We start from the raw sequence: 20,401 nt of genomic DNA, 5'->3' as shown, positions 1-20,401 counted from the left end.
CGTCAGACCATAATGCATCGATGCTTCGCTCGAGCAGGAATCGCTCTTCTTGCGATGGTGGATCACTATTTCTAGTTCAGTGTGGAGGAGACGAGGTTTCGTGAATCTCGAGATTAATCGCGAAGAGGGCCGATCGGGCTAAAATCGCGAGATTGAGCAACTCGGGATGGTGCAGCATATAGAGATATATACGGTACTAATAATTAGTATACATTTCTATGGGCCAATCCAAAACCGTGCACACAGCAGTGCCCTGGGCGGCCCTGGATCCACACCCAAACAGCTTATACACACTGTCACACTGACCAGGCCAGGGACGTGTGACGTCCCCCTGCGCCTGCATATCGCATGCACTGCACTGACATATAAACACATGACATGAACCCCAACATTGACATAGGGACACAGTAAACACATGACATGAACCCAACATGAACGCTTGTACGAAACATTGAAATAACCTTCCCCTATCTTCCCATATCTTCGAACAAATAACATGATCATCATCTCAGATTATGGTTAATTGATTATGTATATCATCTGGGCATCTGATCTGATTCTGAGCTGGGGGACATTCCCTTTTGACTTTCAGGCACTCATGTTCTCCGCACCATTGTATAAATTTGTAATGCATCCCGCAGTGCATTCCATAATATTAGTGATGCATGATATGATGATCATACAGATATATCTCTATGAACATGATTATGAATTCCATACATCTCTCATATTGTTAATATTCCAATTCACTGGTATTTCTCCGGTCCTTTTATTTCTAAACATGCCACGCAGTCTTTGAACGCAGAATTAAAAGGTGGAAGTACAGACTTCTACGGTTTTGTTTCCAAACAATCGGTGTGTACTTTTCGTTCGCGACATACGTACACCCACGTGCTCTTTCAAGGACATCCATACACAACACGCGTGATGGTTGATGTCATTGACAAATCATGCTTCCGCAACGACCATACCAATGAGAACCTAAATTCTGCACACGGCCAATGCAATGGCCAATGAAATGATCGGAGCTGTGACGTCATTTTCGTGGATGGTTCACAAATTAATGGAACATGATAATTCCCGCAAAATCGCTTGCCGTAACATTCTTGATTGTCTGCTCAGCGGAGAAGTAACGTTGCGTTGGGATCTCTTCTCGATTTTGTAGTACTTTGTACAACTTAGGTGAGTTACCTTACAATAATCCTACGTTTACTTTTACGGTACTTGTTTTGGCCTCCCTTGTTTTTACTCCTGTTGCTAAGTATTTGTACAAGCGGATTCATATCGGCCTCACTTGATACCGCGCCGGTAATGTACCGTACCGTACCGGTATGTACATTACAATTTACATGTTGCATGTACCGGGTACGTTCCAAGTTAACGAATACCGTACTCGTTCAGAACTTGGCAGACGAAAAAAAAAGCACGCGCCCATTCTCTATATTCTGGAAAACAATTTGCCCTTAACTAGATTCCAAGAATTCCCTCAGGAAACGAGGATTGCTGCTAAACCAACAATTATTTGTAAGGAATGTTAAAACCGAATTTCCAGGCCATGTTTACATGACGAACAGGCCACGACTTAGTAGAGTGAAGCTTTTTCGCATGCTCGCGATCGCATGCGACATGACCATGCGACGAGGCGATATACCGGAAACGGAGATGGCGCGGCCGCGTAGGTTTCATGCTTTTGCAGCATGTGTGGGGAGCGTGTGTGTAATTGAATTTATTTAACTTTAAGATACGATAAATCGAATTTGCTCTCGGGCCTGACGTTTGTTAGACCCTGAACTTTAATTTGATCTTCCCGAACTCTGAAGTAAGTTCCCGCGTTACGTTTGGCATTTCGAACGTGGATTCGGTGTTCAAAATAAATGCGATCATGCGTGTCGCGCGCTAAAGTTATCTCCTGCAAAAATGTGGTCGATCATGGTTCCCGCGCCGCGCCCAGCTAACTGGCTAAGCAAAGAAAATGCATGAATGTGTATACGGTACCGTATGTTGCACGTGGTTATGTGTGTTCCATCGTTGAGTGAGAGAAGGGGTAACAAATTCCATCGTTGAGTGAGAGAAGGGGTAACAAAGGGCGAAGCGACCTTCTGATGAGTGACAATGCATGCATGAATAACATGCAGTGCGGCCAAGTCCCCGAGTGATGATGTGACAATAAAATGCCGATTGATGAAGAGGACTGTGACCTGTGTTATATGTATGCCATGGACCTACCACCACTATCCATGCCATGGTTGAGGGTTCACTTTGACTAACTTTAGTTTGAGCTTGTCATTTTTCATTGCACATAATTTAGATCAATTCAATGGGGTCAGGAGTAATAACACTAAATCTAAACAGAATCTGAAATATGCACCCTACACTGCACTCGGACTCTTGATTCGTACTACTACTAGTAGGCCCTAATTGATTTGTTTAAAATGTGGCTGATGCTTGTTTGGACAATATTTTTCCTAGTACTACTACTAGTAGGCCTATTACTAGATCTAGATCTAATTATCTCATAGATAATGAGTTTTGACAGTCACTGAGTCAGTTCAGAAATAGTTACGTTTTTGCCAATTGTAAATGAATTTCTTTTTATTTAAAATTTTAACTAATAATTTATTTTAAAAAAAAGGTCTGGTCAAGTCCACCTCAGAAAAATGGTGACTTGAATCAATAGAGAGAAATCAAGCCAGCATAACTGGAAATTTCATCAAAATCGGATGTTAAGTTACGGCGTTAAAAAGTTTTGCTAATTAAAAAAAACCCAGGCCTACATGCAAATGAGAGTTGATGATGTCCCTCACAATTTTTCAAAAATTGTTTCAATTAGGGTCTGCATACAATATTTCATGTTTTACAGATTTGGCCAACTTGACCGAACCATAAAATATAAAAAACTTTTACAAGACAAGAAAATTAGAATATTTCACATTTCATATATAATAAAATACCCCCAAAAGTTGATAGTAAGTGACGCGTGACATCGGTCTCATTCGTATACCGCTGTGCATAATTGTTCTGTGAAATTAAGCAAAACTTAAAACTCATAACTTATTTTACACCCAATTTTGATGAAGTTTTCAGTCTTCTGCTTGTTTGAATTTTCTCTTATTCTAATCATCTTTTTGTTGGGGTGGACGTGTCCTTTAAATTGGTTGATGTTGTAACTTCATTTGACAATTAAAATGTGATTTGTGAAGATATCAAACATGACAGTGGGGAGAGACTTGCCAACTCGTCCATTTGCACCAATGCACAAAATGACTTTAATTTGTAAAACTGTCAATGACTCTTGCACGGAAGGATGGACAGATAGGCCTATCATAGGCCTATATGTCCATCCTTTTGTATAGGCTATGTTACAAGTTTTACTCACAGCCCAGATGGGGAAAGTATATGGACTATTGGACTTGGCTCTATTCTAGTTGTCCATGTTACCTCAGCTTTTGACCCCCCCCAAAAAAGAAAGTTGTATAAACATCTTTTTCCCAATGTTTAAATCTCTATTTTCTTGTATGTTATATATTAGGTAACTCAAAATGGCTGAATACTCGGCAGCTACAGATAAGACAGTATCAGATAGATATTTGACATTGGATACAGATGGCCATTGTCAGGTCATGTACGTCTGGGTCGATGGCTCTGGAGAAAACCTGAGAGCCAAGACGAAAACGATGGATTTCGTGCCTGAGAAAGCTTCCGGTAAGTTGAGAAGTCAATTATTGTAGGTCCTTATTTGCCTTGCTTAGAAAATAGCAACATTATGTCAAGTGTTTAGTGTATATTTTTGTTTGTGATTATTTATTTCAAATGGTATATGGAATGAAAAAGCATTAGACCAAGGCTTGTTTCCAACATCGACATGATTTTAAAAACTTATTTCAGGGCTCCACACTAACCCTTTTTTTCTACTGGTCCAACCTGTTCATGTCGGACCAGTAGATACAGTTTTTCCATTTTCTACTGGTCCGAACCTAAAATTTTCTGGCCCCCAAAAATAAAGAAAAACATAAAAAAGTCTATAGAGTTTATTTTGCCATCTTTTATTGTTTATATTGCCCCCCCCCCCCAAAAAAAAAAAAAACAGTACACACTACACACAACATAATTCATGAGAGCCATTTCTCAATTTTGGATAGCCATTTTTGTCTCGCCTGCATTGCAGAGCGAGACTATAGGCGCCGCTTTTCCGACGGCGGCGTCGTCAACATTGAAATCTTAACCAAGGTTAAGTTTTTAAAATGTCATCATAACTTAGAAAGTATATGGGCCTAGTTCATGAAACTTAGACATAAAGGTAATCAAGTATTACTGAGCATCCTGCCTGAGTTTCAGGTCACATGACCAAGGTCAAAGGTCATTTAGGGTCAATGAACTTAGACCATGTTGGGAAAATTATTTTCAAAATCTTAACCGAAGGTTAAGTTTTTGAAATGACATCATAACTTAAAAAGTATATGGACCTAGTTCATGAAACTTGGGCATAAGGTTAATCAAGTATTAGTGAACATCCTGCTCGAGTTTCAGGTCACGTGACCAAGGTCAAAGGTCATTTAGGGTCAATGAACTTTGGTTAAGTTGGGGGCATTTGTTGAATTACTATCATAACTTTGAAAGTTTATGGATCTAGTTCATAAAACTTGGGATATAAGAGTAATCAAGCTTCACTGAACATCCCCTGTGAGTTTCAGGTCACAAAACCAAGTCAAAGGTCAGTTAAGGTCAATAAACTTAGGCCATGTTGGGGTAATTGTTGAAGTGCCATCATAACTTTGAAAGTTTATGGATAGAGAATGAATGAAATGTGGACATGGGTGTAGTTGACAAGTCTTAAGTCACCGTTCAAATGTCATCTATGGTCAATGAATGTGGTATTATATCATTATATGAATGGTGTTTTTGTGAATGATTATTTTATAGTAGTTTTCAAAGTTAGCACTGCTGCTATGTTAAATTGCGTAATGCAGGCGAGACTGCCAGAGGCGTTCCACTTGTTTATTAAAGATACCAGAGCCATTTTCATAATTTACAAAATAGGAGAAAATATCACTTATAATTTTTATATCAGATATAATTTTTACTGGTCATTTCGGACCAGTAAATCTGGCCATTTCTGAAAAGTTACTCGCCCGACAGCAATTTTTACTGGTCTTGGACCGTCGGACAAGTGCCAGTGTCGCGAGCTGCTTATTTGAAAAAGACTTGTGAGCATCAGCTTGGCACTAACAACATGTTTGTGTTTTTTTTTTTTTTTTTTTTGGTCTAGCTTTTACACTTTTAATGGGTTTACCTAATATGCTATTTAAAAAAAATTTTGTTGTGGGGGAGCGGAAGTAACCGAAAAACAGTTACAATATCGATTGATTTGCATTGTCAATCCTTAGTTTAGACCTGCATTCTAGTCAAGTAGATGTTTGATACGTCAAAGCCAATTAGACTGAAACGAGTGTACAAAAAGGTTGAACTTGAAAAGTTTTGGAACATAGTTCGTAACCGAGTTTATTCACATTTTGACATCTAGTTCACATTTGTACTTTATCTTCAAGCGTCTGGAGTACACCTGTCATACATATATATCAGGAACTATGAGATAATGTGAAGTACATGTATATATTAGATAAGAAATGATATTGACATTCAACTCTACATGTATAAATGGCTGATAATTTCGTTGCAATAATTGCATTGTCTGGTTTGATTAATGGGTTCTCATTGTGATAACCTTTTGATTTTACGACTTGTACCTTTGGCTTTGGATATACTGGTAAAACTACTTGTGATTATTAATCCCCTTATTTCTGATCTCTTGTCTTTTTTTTTTTTTGGGGGGGGGGATCGTGATCAACAAATCACAAGTTGCAATTTGAAACTTTTTGAAACTTCAAAATTCCATCATTTTGTAAGCAGTTGGGCAGATCTACAACTTTGTGCCCTCTGAATATAAAGGCCAAGAAGATACTGGTTAAGATTACAATTGGAAATTTACAAGAAAATGATTTTGTGCCGCTCTGAAGTTCATGAAGTTATGTCATAAGAGATTTCTGGACATGTTATTTCTATTTTCTTTAGCATCCATTAAAGCCTATTTGCAGGAGATATTATTGCAAATGAGTTGCTCTTCCCCCCACCCCACCCAGTGAACATTCAATGATTCGGTCTCGCTCGCACTAGGGGGTTAGGTTTAAACTTGTCTTAAAAATTTATAGTTTCTCATTTTTGATCAACCAAATGAGTATTAGGTGCCGTGTTCTTTTCAAGAATGTATTTATCTCCCATTGAAAATGAAAAGCCTTTAGAAAGAGAGCTTTGGGAGCATAACAATAAATTGTCCTTGGCGAAAACGTAGTAGTGTCTCCACAAAGAAAATGGTATCTTTGTATACAACGTTTATTGACATGTTAAATGCAACCCGGTTTGACGCACATCCGCCTGTTAAATTCTGACACACCCAATCTTTCTACCACATATTCAGAGCAATAGAAGAGAACTTCACTTTGATTTTCTCATGCCCTACCCTGTTGTGTTTATTTAGAATCCCATTTTTGTGGATTTAAAGCCAGACTCGGACCATTTTGTTTATTCACATGAGCGATTTTGGCTCTGCCTGGGTGTAAAGGAATATTGACAAGACTGCAAAAACACCATATGGGTGTATTTGCTTCTGTTTGTGATCATGCACATACTTAAAAAGTTGAGAATTGATCTACTAGCTGTTTAATGTCTGAAATGTTAGGGTTGATGAAACTATTGTGCATGAATTTTCATACCACTTCTCCCTACAAATACAATATGCTCATGTGTACAGTTAGAAATGCACCAACAGTACAATACCAATGATGTAGTAGTGTGTGTAATACTACAGTTGCCTGTGTGTGCATAGTGCATATACATAAATGTGTGTCTGCATTGTGATAACATATGTCTGTGTGCAACATGTTACTCACAAGGGAATTTTCACTATTTGGGATGATGCAATCACACGTGCATGAATGATGCATTTAATATACATGTATCATGAGTCACAAATTTACCAATTTAACACCCTGCCAAAATGTTTATGGATAGAAAAGAAATTGTGGAAAATGGCAGTGGAAATGGAGTCTTGTCAATACTACATGTAGCTAAGATTTTTAGTACAATATGTTCAGTAAATCCTCTATGTATACTACATGTACATGTGTGTGTACATACACATGTATGCGTCTGCATTGATATAACATCTGTGTGCATCGTCGTAATTCCCCACAGAGGAATTTTTACTTGAGAGAGGAGTACGTGTATGTATGATACATTGGGGCCTATAACAAACTATAAAATTCTTTTTTTAAAGTCTTGATGGATGAAAAGAAATTATGGAAATGGCAGTGAAAATAAAAATTGATCAATACTACAGGTAGTTAAATGCTTGATTTGTATGTTCAGGAAATCCTCTTTGTAGTAATTCACAGATCCTAGCTGTTCTATTTATGGCTTTACCACTGGCAGACTTCCTTATTGCCAGGCTAGAGCCAACATACATACATGCTTAAAGGGGTACCCTGTTTAGAAAATGTATCTGAATCAATAGAGTAAAATTCATTGGGCAAAGTTTCATCAAAATCTGATAACAAAATCTGTGAAAACAGTTATATATTATGCACATCATCATGAATATTCCGGTGGGCTGATGTCATACCCAATTTGTCTTTTTCTGATGTTATTACAAGAAATCATTTTTATTTTATACATGTGTGAATGATGTCTTATTATAAAATAAGTTGCAGCAATTAATGTCAAATGCATTGAACCAGTCATCCGTCGCAACGTTTTTTTAGTTCTTGGAGAAAAAATTAATAAACTTGTAATAAAATACAAAACAAGTGGGGATTCGACATCAGTTAGCTAGTTGAATATTCATGAAGACATGCATAGCACTGTCTGACGGAAACAATGCAAATGTTTTATAAGTCATAACTTTTTGTCTTTGTTATTCCTTGTCCAATTTTGATCATATTTTCAGTGTTATTTGTCCGATTTTTCTTCATCTGGTCAAATAATCATTTTCACCGTAGAGTACCCCTTTAAGGCTTTGTATGTTATGTACAGAGATTGTCATGTTGTACATTAGTATCAGTATGCAATTATTGCAAAATCTTATCCTGTTCTACACTTTTTATCTTCCACTTCATTAGGTAAATCTAACGTGCATGCGCGTTAGTTCGCATCAGCGGTCTTCAACCCTCTGCGCTACTCGCCCGCCTCTGCCTGATCAAAATGGTTCTAGAAATCATTTGCAATCCTTGGTAATTTCTTGAAAAGTTTGCAACATTTGGTTTAAATTTAGCAAAATAAAAAGTAGTTAGCGCAGTCAAAGGTCCATTTGCACACTTGGTCTTGGTCCGTGCGATTCGAATGTTGGCCATCCAAATTTGCTCAGGGGAAAATTTGGGATGTCCCAGTCTGCCATTGTGAGTTGCCAATTTTTGGTATCAAAATGAAGTCTAAAATATGGGGGTAAAAATTGCTTGCGATCGAAATACAAGTGGGTGTGGCGTATAATGTAGATACAACGCACAGAGACTTTGAGACCGCAATGCAATTAACACATGCAAAATTACTGTTTAAAAGGGCTACTTTTTGTCACAATCCCCCCCTATGTTATCTTGCAATACCTAATTTTCATTAAACGCAATCATCCCTTATTTAATTTCTATTCTAACTTTTTTTTTTCTTTTCAGACTGCCCTATCTGGAACTTCGATGGATCAAGTACGGACCAATCAGAAGGATCCAATAGCGATATGTTCCTCAAACCAGCTGCTCTCTTCAGGGATCCATTCAGACGAGGAGAGAACAAGCTCCTTATATGTGACGTCTACAAGTACGACTGGAGACCAGCTGGTGAGAATGACACCCATTGATTTGATTAATTGATCCCAGCTGCCATTGTTTGCTTCGTTATTTTAATAGCTGATCAAATATCACAAAATTAAAAGGAGCGTCAATTTTCCACTTTTAAAAACCTAGACAAATATAGAAATGTTGTAGGACCATCTGAAATGCTTTTAATCCTATTAACCCTTTTATTTTAATAGTCCTTGTCATTCTTGATTTTTTTTTTCTTTTTATACCAAGAAGATATAGAATGTAATAGCATTTCTAGAAGGGGGTGGATTGTCAGGCAGGGTACAAGGAACTAAAAATTTGAAGTGAAGAAGAAGAAATCTTCACAACCAGATGATAAAATAGCATATTTTGCTTTTAATTTAGCCTCAGGTGTTAGTGTTGGAAGAGGTGTATCACATATTTCTGAACGTAGATGTTGGGATATACATGCATGTAAATTTGAGTGATTTCCGCTGGCACGATTTTTCTTCAATATGCCTCTGCTGATCTCGGTTACAATTTCCAACATATCTGATTGTGAATAAATATTCATGGGGGGGGGGGGGAAGAAACCTGGAGAAGTGCTGACATTGGAGTTGTTTTTCCCTTCATAGAAACCAACTTCAGGAAGACCTGCAACGAAGTTATGGATAGGGCTGCAGATACAGAACCATGGTTTGGAATTGAACAGGAATACACTCTCCTAGGCAGTGATAGATGGCCCTTTGGCTGGCCCAAGGGTGGCTTCCCAGGACCACAGGGTAAGTGGAGCAGCAAAATAAAAAAGTCCCCCACATGTAATGAAATATAAAAACATGTTACAAATTCATGTGACCAAATTGGACCTAGAATTGAATTGCTAACTTTAATACAACAATGGGACAATATTTATTTATGGTTCGAGGCTAATGGATTCCAATTGTTCCTGCTCAGATGAACATGTCTGTCTTAAAAGTTCAAGCCTACTGGATGGCATTTTTAGGGGGGATTATTTTACATGTAGGAGGGTTCCAAAGCATGAAGTGATTTAGCATTCCGGTGAAACTGTAATATTAAGTTTATTTGTACAGCTTCTGTGCGTTAAACATAGATGTACACATCTTTGAAATCTACTCTCAATCTTCAAATTGGCAACCCAGTTATATGTAAAATGAAGAATTATGAAAAATTAGAATTCATGAGATTTTCCAGCTTGCCAATTTAGTGAGCCTTCAGTTCCGAGCACTGGAAATTGTATATTTTCATTACATTTTTTCTTGTATTCCATATATAATTGGTACTTCTTGCCAGCATTCAGGATTAATAACTCTAGATGTCTCAACTGAAGATTTGTAAACCAAACTGCAGTGCCAAGGTCACTAGATCAGTTTCACACCCTACCCCCTCCCATCTCATCCCAAATATCCACGAGAGTTAGCTTCTCATTTCATGTAATGCATAAATATAGGCCTACTTATTAATATTTCTGAGCTTCCAGTATCATTCACGTTCTCCAAGACTTGAGCAACTCGTTAAGCTTATGAATTTTCTTTTTCCTATTTTCTCTTTGATAGGACCATACTACTGTGGTGTGGGTGCTAACAAGGTCTATGGTCGTGATATTGTAGAATCTCATTATCGTGCTTGTCTATATGCTGGAGTTAAGATTGCAGGTTCTAATGCTGAAGTCATGCCAGCACAGTGGGAATTCCAGGTAAATTGGTGATTCGCTTTGAATAGGTTTACTTTTTATGATAAATTGCATTCATTCAATGTACAATCGGGATATAACTCCTGTTGTGAGCAAGAAACTTCTCTCAAGTCAGGGGGTGTTTCATGAAGATTTAAGTATGACTTAAGAGTGAATTAAATGCTGATGCATATATGAAATGCAACATGCAGTCTTATTAATACGCAGTAGAGCCCATCCTCTTGGCATACCTTTTTATAACGCATGCCACTAACTATGCATTTTGTCAATCTTTGTGAAACACCCCTCCGGCCTTTTTATGTCATGATAAACAAGTGAAAAATCACAGCATCTCAGAGCTCTTTGGCTTGTTTTATAACTTGCTAAATCAAGAAACTAGTTTTACTGAAGCTGGACTTGGCATTTAAGTATATTTTTAAATATTTTTGTTTGAAATCCAGGTTGGACCTTGTTTAGGAATTGAAATGGGTGATCATCTGTGGATGTCTAGGTTTATCCTTCACCGTGTGTGTGAGGACTTTGGCGTCATCGCGACCCTTGACCCCAAACCCATGGAGGGAGACTGGAACGGCGCCGGCGCTCATTGTAACTTCAGCACCATTGCCATGCGTGAGGAAGGCGGCATCAAGTAAGAACTCTCTTTGATAACTTTTATTAAGTACCCTTTCATTTGGATTTTAAAAAGTACGAACAACTTTGATGACACCTTTATTGCGGTAGTCAGATTCTCAATTATTTGTATTCCCATAATGTTGCAATCTGATTATTTTGACATTGTAAACAAGCATTGAGATGCAAAATTGATAACAGAGATTCGCTTCCATGTTACAACAAAATTGGATTTAGGCATGACTTAATTTGGCCTTGCAATGACGGGATAATCACAAAAACCTACTTATTTGGGGTGTATACGAACATATCCAAGTTGAAAAGTATCTCATTTAACCAGTTGGATGGGCAATATACTAGCTTTAAACCAGTCTACCCATTGGAGACAGAAAAAGTGGCCTCTCAATTCAAGTGACCATTATAGACATTAGACAGGTTATATAACACACATTCCTTTCTAATAGGAGGCAACTTCTGTGATCACTTAAAAAACGGCTTTTACTCAGTAAATGGCCGCTTAGACGTTTTGCCAGTACTTTGCTTTTTGTAATTTTTTATGACAATTTTTTGATTATTTAATTTTCCTTGTTTTTATCAATCTGTATTTCATGTTTGTTACAGACACATGAAGGAAGCCATTGAGAAGCTGGCCAAGAGACATAAGGAGCACATCCGAGCTTACGACCCCAAGAACGGGGAGGACAACGCTCGTAGGTTGACAGGCAGACACGAAACCTCCAGCATCGACGACTTCTCATCGGGTGTGGCCAACCGCGGAGCCAGCATCAGGATACCCCGCCAGTGCGGCATTGACGGAATGGGATACATGGAGGACAGGAGACCGTCCTCAAACTGCGACCCTTACCGCGTCACAGAAGCTTTGATAAGGAGTACCGTTCTTGACGACTGGGAATCTTAAAAAAAAAAATCATTGCCCCTTTTTTGTTTGTACTGTTTCAAATTAAAGCTCATGACAGTTTTCAAAACTTCATTTGCACTTCATTTTCCCCCCTGGCCTTCCCAAACTTGTCATATTTTCCAACACGAAACTGGAGGATTTTATCAGGAATGAGGGATGAAGCCCTAAATACCAATTTGTGGATTCCATGGTCGGTCAAAGAAAAGTTGCACGTCGGTTAGGATATGAGCTCAATTTGACCATACTGCCATGGTCATTTTGAAGTCCCATATCACAAGAAACAAGGTGTGAGCGAAATGCAATATTTCATTCTGCATTCTCTTATGATAGTGAAAGGCATTTGCTTCCATGATATGATTACGCGGCAGTAAAAAAAAAACATTTCATATTAGTAAATCTCCTGCTATGTAGGGGATAAAGTACAGACTATACATTATAAAGCTATGAGATGCCAATGTATTTAAATGTGGCTGAAATGCTACTCTTTTTACGCTACCGTCAATGGAGATGAAATAATCTGATTTTGTAATTGCAATGTTGTACGAGAAATTTAATTGTCTTCCTACTAAAGCCGAAAAGATGAATAGCTCTTGTAAATGAAAAGGTCCGAACTTTCTTAAATTTACCATGACGACATTGACGAGCCACGGAAATTTTCAGTCGAATCAAATTTTACCATGTTTATAGCTGTATAAGTAAAACATTGCATACCGATTTCCAATTTTATCCTCGGAAGACGGTGGATTTCATTGTTTTAAAACATCAACCGTTTGTATTTTCTTATGTTCTTAATTAATTCTCCCCCCCCCCCCCCCATTCATTTCCTTGCATTGTGTGTGCTGGTTATGTTTATTAAGTGTCTGAATTTCTTTACCTCTGCTAGACAGAAACAGTTCAAAAGTAGACCAAGATGATCCAATCAGAAGCAAAATAGCAATGCTAGTATGCTTCACTTCCAAAATTCACTTCTACTCCCTCTTTTTGAAATATACTACATTATTAATATTTTTGGGGTTTATCTCCATGTTTCTTTGTAATGTATTGTTAAATATTTTAAATATTGTCTATATATATTTTTTTTTCTATAGTAGGAGCAAGACTCCCTTGCTAAAAGTATTATGAAAACCATCCCCCTTTTCATTTGAAAGTATTAAGTCATTCTTGCTAGGGGAGGTATCCATTACGAAAGGAGATATATGTATATTTGTTAAATATTGAGTTATTCTCATTCTTTTTAAAGGCACAAGTTGTGTATTAAAGCTCCAATTATGTTCATAATGTGTTCTGCACTTGAATTTTATTATTACAGGGTTTTAGTTGGGTTTAGCAATGCACCAAATTGCAGTCCTCCAATTCATGTAGATTTTACTGAGGGGTTTATTTAATTTTATTTGTAATTTGAATTCTGAAAAAATATTCCAACTTGTTTAAATGTGTTGCTTGCACAAATGTTTCTTGTATGTTATTTCAATAAAAGTATCTTTATATATGTATGTCTAGTATTTTTATGATTTATTTCTGAGAGTCGGTAGTTGAGGACAAGTCCACCCCCAACAAAATGTTGATTTGAATCAAAGGAGAAAAATCAGAACAAGCATAACACTAAAAATTTCATCAAAATCGGATGTGAAATAAGAAAGTTAAGATGTTTTTAAAGTTTCGCTTAATTTCACTACAGTAATCTGTATATCCTGATCAGAATGCAAATGAGGGGACCGGTGACATCACCCACTCACTTTCTCTTGTGTATTTCATAATATGGAATATCTCGATTTTTTTCCTCGTCATGCAAAATAAAGATTTATTCCTCCCTGGATAATGGGAATTACAATTTTTTAAGCATTTGTGGTGAAGTGAATTTGGCCATTGTCATTTCTGTAAAAAATGAAATATTGTATAATTCAAACAATAAAAACAAAGATGGTCATCGTCAACTCATTTGCATATCACCGAGGCGTGCGTATAACTGTTTTGTGAAAAATAAGCAAAACTATGAAATGTCATAACTTTCTTATTTTACATCTGATTTTGATGAAATTCTGTGTTAAGCTTGTTTGATTTTTCTCTTTTGATTAAAATAAACATTTTTCTGGGGTGGACTTGACAAGGAGAAGGAGTCTGATCATGATACTGAGATAATTGCATCAATGTGTAATTTTTAGAATGGGCTGAGAGAAGGCTGCAGTTTGGGATGAGGGATCAAGGAACGAATAGTAGAATTAAAGGATGAAAAATGGGAGGAAATAAGGTGAGAGAAAAGAAAAGGGTGACAGAAGGATTTTCAGCTAGGAGGAGGCTGTTTGGGATGATGGATAAAAGAAATGAGGAAGAGTAGAATTAAAGGAAAGATGATGAAAAGTTGAAATGAAGTGAGGCAAAAGGAGATGATAGATGGAAGGACGAGTGATAAAGGAAAGGGTGGAATGAGAGAAGGAATGAAGTGAGATATAAAAGGAGGAGCGATTCGTGAAAGGACTGGTCACTTGTTTTATCCGTCAGTTACCATAAGAACTGCTCATCAGAATCGAGGAAAGTTGTAAGATCTGACAAAAATGTTGATGAAACCATGGACCTATGAAGAGATGGACATTCATCGCTTAGATAATGAATTCACTAACAGGTGACGGTAATTGTCATCTGAATAACATTCTCTTCATACTAGTCTTCTTTGGTCCTATGATCGTCACCGTGAGAAGGGACTGAATTAGTTCGTGATTGGACATTTATATTTCACAAATTATATGCGCAGTTGATAGAAAATCAATGAAATAATGGATAATCGATGTGCAGTTTTTGTTTACCTTTGTTAATCTTAGTTCCATGTGTTTTATTTGGGGAAATGTCTGCATATTTTAATATAGAGGCAATATTGTGATTGATTGTTTACCATTTAAAATTCAATTTTCCCAAGTTTCTCCATAATATTCCAGATATACGTGGCACATAACATGTGTAGATCGTGTATCTTTCAATGTTATTGAGGTCCTTATGTGTGAGCGGTAGTTAGCGGATCGAATAATATCATATTTTATATCATAAAAATCGTCTGCTTCTCTAGTTTGCTGATCCATATATGAAGCATATTGACTGAAAGGCACATACTGAAACAGGGGATCAGCCAACAAAAATCAAGACCGGGAAACTGTTCCGTCTTTGAGTGATCAGATACCCTTGGTAGTCATGGTAATTGCTATTGTTACAACACCTGTATGTTCTCATTAAGATGCGCATAACCAGGTGACGGTGACTATCATTGGGTCAAAGAAATGCTCGCGTTAATCGTCCATCTTTTCATAGGTCCATGATGAAACGCTCATCTCATGCGTCTACCTTTTCTCCTGTCCCTAATCCTCCTTTTACTATTCCTTTCCTCTCTCTCCCTCCTCCCATTATCTCCCTCTTTCTTCTCTTTTCCACCCTCCCTCATCATCCCACCCCTCTTCTTCTTTCCCATCTCCCTCTTCTACCTCCACTCCCTCTTATCCATCCCATCCCTCCTTCCCTCTCTCTCGTCGTCATCCCTCCTCCCCTCTCGGTCCTCCCCCTCCCATCCCTCTCTCTTCCCATTCCACCTATCCCTCTTCTCCATTTCTTCTTTCCTCTTCTCATCCTTCCCGTTCCACCTCCACCCCCTCTATCCATCCCTCCTTTCCTCTCTCTCTTCCTCTTCCCTCTCGGTCCTTCCCCTCTCCATCCCCCTTCCTCTTGTCCCTGTACATCCTCTCCCTTGCTCTGCGTTTTCATTCACACCGAGATCATCCAATACATCTCATCTGCCATTCACTTTACAATCACAAATACAGTCAAGTCAACCCTTAATCATTTCATCTGCTAAGTTGACGCAAGTTTTGAGACCAGAACATGTAGAGCACACACTGTTTACAAACTATGGAAGACCATTTTCACTTAAGTCAATTGGATTTCTCTGGTCCTAAAATATTCGACTTAGCCGACTCCTTTGTATTGTTTTTACTAATAAGAAAACATCAACAAATTCTCTACAATTTAGTATAAATTATTTAATCAACTCTGTACCTGTACATGTAAATGTATACAATATCAAATCTGGCATAATTATCACCTCACACGCAGGATGGTTAAACAGAATGTGACAAGCAATTTGTCACGACAACTAAATAGTTGGTCTGAAACTAAATCCTAACGGGAATGACAGTTTGACACTGGATAGGAAAAATAAAACTGTTTATAATCTTACTTGATACTCCGATTTATAAGGCTTTAGAAGGCAATTAAGTGAATCCTATTCAAATGAATGTATGCGTACCAATGCTACATGACTACGAATTTGACCTCACACATAATTCTATTATAATCAGTGACGAGAAGTCAAGAGTAAAATATAATGACGGGGAGGGGGACGGGGTGTTGCACAAAGATTTAAGAATGACTTGGAGTTGCACTCAAATGCCTACTTGCGTGCAGTATAAAAGGCATGACCGCATTGGTCAGATCGTGCCAAGAGGACGCGCACTACTGCGTATCAATAAGATCATATCATGTACGCATCGACATTTAAGTGCGACTGTAAGTCATATGTTTTTTAGACATAAACAATTTACCCCTTCAAGGGATCTATATTACTATTTCATATCAACAAACAAGTTTTGTTCAGAAATTATTATAATTACACAAACTAATTAAACTCAAAACACTCGGAGCAGAAAGTAGCAGTACATTGTGCACGTAATTCTTACTACATGACCTTTGACCTTGTCCTGAAACCAATGCAACATGATCGGTGATACCTGATTAACCTTATGTCAAAGTTTCACAAAATACGCCATTACACTTTCAAAGTTATAACATTTCAAAAAATTAATCTTGGTTTATTAGGATATCAATGCTGACGGTGCCGCTGCCGCAGTCGGAAAAGCAGAGCCCATTGTCTCGCTCTGCTATGCAGGTGAGACAAAAATAATGAAGAAAGTGAACCCAAGTCATTTCTTGAACCAAACCTTGAGAACTCGAGCTCTTTAGGGCAAAATACTTGCCCTAAGGTTTAGATACATGTACGCATGGAAAATGAGGTTCTCAAATCCTATTTTGATGCGGAATATGAGCATAATCTCAATCATAGATAAACAGTAACATAATCACCGACGAGTGGTTACCAGGCGCGACCAAAGAAATGGGAAAAAAGGATCTCCTTTTCAACATTGGGCACGTTACATACGTAGCGTAATAAGCGTGTCAAAAACACTTTAAACATGATATTGGGAAGACTAGAGTATTAATTGTCCAACAAATGGCATTTCATGACGACAGTTCTCCTCACTGTGTAGAGCACTGTTCAGGATCGTCGTCTTCTTCTTTTCGTTTCTTCTTGTTGGCCATCATATCCAACATCCTGTCATGTAATGTTCCTTGGTACGGTGGGGGTGGTGGGGCTGGTACCCCGCCCTCACTGTCACTGCTATGTACGTGACTTGTATTGCTGTCTACATCTAGAAAAAAAAAAGCATACAGGAAAATAATTACAATGAAAATACGACCGTCCGGTGGCGTACACAGGATTTTTGGTGGTGGGTTTTCAAGCTGAAAGAAATGTTGACAACCCCCCAAAAAAAAAAAATACCGGTAAGTAAAAAAAAAAAAAAAAAAAAAAAAGTCTCCACCACAAATTTTAGGTCCTTTCGTACCCAAACAAATTCGACAAGCAAAAAATAAAAGGTCTTTATCATAACTTTTAGGTCATCTTGGACCTAACACAAATTTGAGAAGTAAAAAAAAAAGGTCTTCAGATTTTTTTAATTCTTAGGGGAGGGTTTGATGACCACCTGTAACTCCCCCCCCCCCTCTCCTGCGTACGTCACTGCGACCATCCGAGAATATGAAGGTAGAAACACTTCGGTGAATTCCCAATACAGTGCACCACCTATCGGTTGCAGCAGACAGGTCATTTTCTAACTCGACATCGTAGGCATAGGTCACGACAGTGCTACTGTACTTTAGTGCGACTATGTATACCATCCACTGCACTGCGGAGGAAGAATTCACCGAAAATGGTCTAACTTTCGCGCAAAGGAGTATACAGCAAATTTCTCTCCGACCTCCTGGACCCTGGTTTACAGTATATACAAGCAGCATAATCGCATGCATGCAGTGTGCACCACAGAGCTTCATTTGGATGTTTACCTTTTTCCCATGAGGCTTTGTGAATCCAATGAATTGCAAAGGCATGCAGGCATGATTACCCAATCCTGATAAGCATTTCATGATTAAAAAAAATCAAAGATTTTTCAACAACAGATGTCATAACCTTATGCAAAGACGGAGAACAGATTTGTCAGTGGAAATTACTGACAAAGCTTTTAAGCAAGACACTCCCCTGATGGTAAGAGGATGGTGTTTCAAACCCAATTTTATGTTTTAAGTAAATATAAACAACTATCGAGCTAAAAACATGTAAGACTCAAAACGGAATGTTTTGAAAGGCGACTCTCTATGACCATGTCATACAAGAAAAATATGAACGCAAAAGAGACGGGGATCACGATTCAATGACATCACTTGAGTTATTTACTTCGGGGTCAGACATGCACTGCTCACACTCCAAATTAACCTTTACTACCTCGGTCTAAACACACAGAATTTGGCGGGGCTTGAATGAGTTACAGAATCGGCATGGGTGAACATTTGACTGAGAACTGTCCCACCGCAACCATGTACTGTATTTGTGCTTTGATTATAAGATTCATGCTTGTGATTCTAAAATCTATAACAAATTTGCTTGGATGCACACGGTCACCCATTTCACAGAACGAAGACCCTTGAAAGACCGAAAATTGGCAAGGTCTTTCAGCAGTCTCCAAGATCACCAAAATTTGTGGCTTCGAAAGCCTTCTGGAAGAACTCCGAAAGGGATATTTATAGTTCATGTCTTGCTGTACTTAGTTAGACTAGGCCCACGGTGATCTTCCAATGGTCTCTCAGAGATCTTTCAACAATCTTTTTAAGGACTTTTACTGGTCTTTAAATGATCTATCAAGGAACTCTTGTTCCTTGTCTTGCTGAACTTCGACTAGTCCCACAGTGATCTTCCAATGGTCTTTCAGAGATCTTTCAGCAAACTTTTAAAGGACTTTCACTGGTCTTTAAATGATCTATCAAGGAACTCTTGTTCCTTGTCTTCCTGAACCCACGGTGATCTTCCAATGGTCTTTCAGAGATCTTTCAGCAATCTTTTTAATGACTTTCACTGGTCTTTAAATGATCTATCAAGGAACTCTTGTTCCTTGTCTTGCTGAACTTAGACTAGTCCCACAGTGATCTTCAAATGGTCTTTCAGAGATCCTTATGTATTGATCTTTCAGCAATCTTTCTAAGGACTTTCACTGGTCTTTAAATGATCTATCAAGGAACTCTTGTTCCTTGTCTTGCTGAACTTAAACTAGTCCTACAGTGATCTCCCAATGGTCTTTCAGAGATCCTTATGTATTGATCTTTCAGCAATCTTTCTAAGGACTTTCACTGGTCTTTAAATGATCTATCAAGGAACTCTTGTTCCTTGTCTTGCTGAACTTAAACTAGTCCTACAGTGATCTCCCAATGGTCTTTCAGAGATCCTTGTGTATTGATCTTTCAGCAATCTTTCTAAGGACTTTCACTGGTCTTTAAATGATCTATCAAGGAACTCTTGTTCCTTGTCTTGCTGAACTTAAACTAGTCCTACAGTGATCTCCCAATGGTCTTTCAGAGATCCTTATGTATTGATCTTTCAGCAATCTTTCTAAGGACTTTCACTGGTCTTTAAATGATCTATCAAGGAACTCTTGTTCCTTGTCTTGCTGAACTTAAACTAGTCCTACAGTGATCTCCCAATGGTCTTTCAGAGATCCTTATGTATTGATCTTTCGGCAATCTTTTCAAGGACTTTCAGTCCAGAGAAATCTCAGCAAAAATCTTGAGGGACCAACGAAAGATCATGGAAAGAGTAAACGAACTTCAAACGATCATTGAGAGATTGCTGAAAGACCACTGGAGGACCATTTTCCTCACAGACTGCTGAAAGTGCACTAAAAGACCACCTAAAGTGCGCAAGAATTTCTTGATCTTTCAGGACTCTCACAATGGACTTGGTCTCTATGGAATGGGGGTTTAATGAATTCTCACCTGTCAGGGGTTGAGAAGCTTGTACTTCTTGTGTTTTCTTCTCAGCAATGCTCTTCAGCTTTTCATACTTCCCTTTCCAGTATAACAAATGTTGTTTTAGGTTGGAGTTCCTTTCGCTGTCACACAAAATAAAATAAAGCAGTGGGTAACTAGAAGCAAGAATAATCAGCTAGATGGACAAACGAC

At 38.0% G+C, this 20,401-nt stretch overlaps 2 protein-coding genes across 6 annotated transcripts in view; one reads left to right on the top strand and one right to left on the bottom strand.

Annotated features, from left to right (window-relative positions):
- Positions 1-406: 406 nt before the first annotated feature.
- On the top strand, positions 407-13,575 carry LOC129277678 (glutamine synthetase-like). The gene is made up of 7 exons (XM_064110672.1): positions 407-1,182; positions 3,530-3,702; positions 8,718-8,879; positions 9,479-9,625; positions 10,418-10,557; positions 10,995-11,182; positions 11,785-13,575. Exons 2-7 carry the CDS (start codon positions 3,540-3,542, stop codon positions 12,080-12,082), a joined length of 1,098 nt encoding a protein of 365 aa, XP_063966742.1. The 5' UTR covers positions 407-1,182; positions 3,530-3,539; the 3' UTR covers positions 12,083-13,575.
- A 2,199-nt stretch (positions 13,576-15,774) lies between these two features.
- Positions 15,775-20,401, bottom strand: part of LOC129277676 (uncharacterized) — a 63,003-nt gene continuing 58,376 nt past the window's right edge. For 3 of the 5 annotated variants that reach the window (XM_064110718.1, XM_064110720.1, XM_064110719.1), the window contains 2 exons: positions 20,216-20,331; positions 16,083-17,547 (listed from right to left, as the gene is read on the bottom strand). In XM_064110718.1, coding sequence (XP_063966788.1) covers positions 17,375-17,547; positions 20,216-20,331 — 289 coding nt within the window. In that variant the 3' untranslated portion in view covers positions 16,083-17,374. Of the gene's footprint in view, positions 17,548-20,215; positions 20,332-20,401 lie in introns of all 5 variants that reach the window. The other 2 variants (XM_064110716.1, XM_064110717.1) reach the window with 1 other exon arrangement.

Source organism: Lytechinus pictus, chromosome 15, assembly GCF_037042905.1.
Source record: "Lytechinus pictus isolate F3 Inbred chromosome 15, Lp3.0, whole genome shotgun sequence".
Taxonomy (NCBI): Eukaryota; Metazoa; Echinodermata; class Echinoidea; order Temnopleuroida; family Toxopneustidae; genus Lytechinus; species Lytechinus pictus.
The sequence above is the reverse complement of the archived record's forward strand: the minus strand, read 5'-3'. Positions and strand labels throughout refer to the sequence as shown.

Excerpts from the sequence above, each read along its gene's own strand:
- LOC129277678 (XM_064110672.1), top strand. The coding sequence starts at position 3,540 with ATGGCTGAATACTCGGCAGCTACAGATAAGACAGTATCAGATAGATAT. Across the intron at positions 3,703-8,717 it reads CGTGCCTGAGAAAGCTTCCG|ACTGCCCTATCTGGAACTTC; the intron begins GTAAGTTGAGAA and ends TTTTCTTTTCAG. Across the intron at positions 11,183-11,784 it reads CGTGAGGAAGGCGGCATCAA|ACACATGAAGGAAGCCATTG; the intron begins GTAAGAACTCTC and ends TGTTTGTTACAG.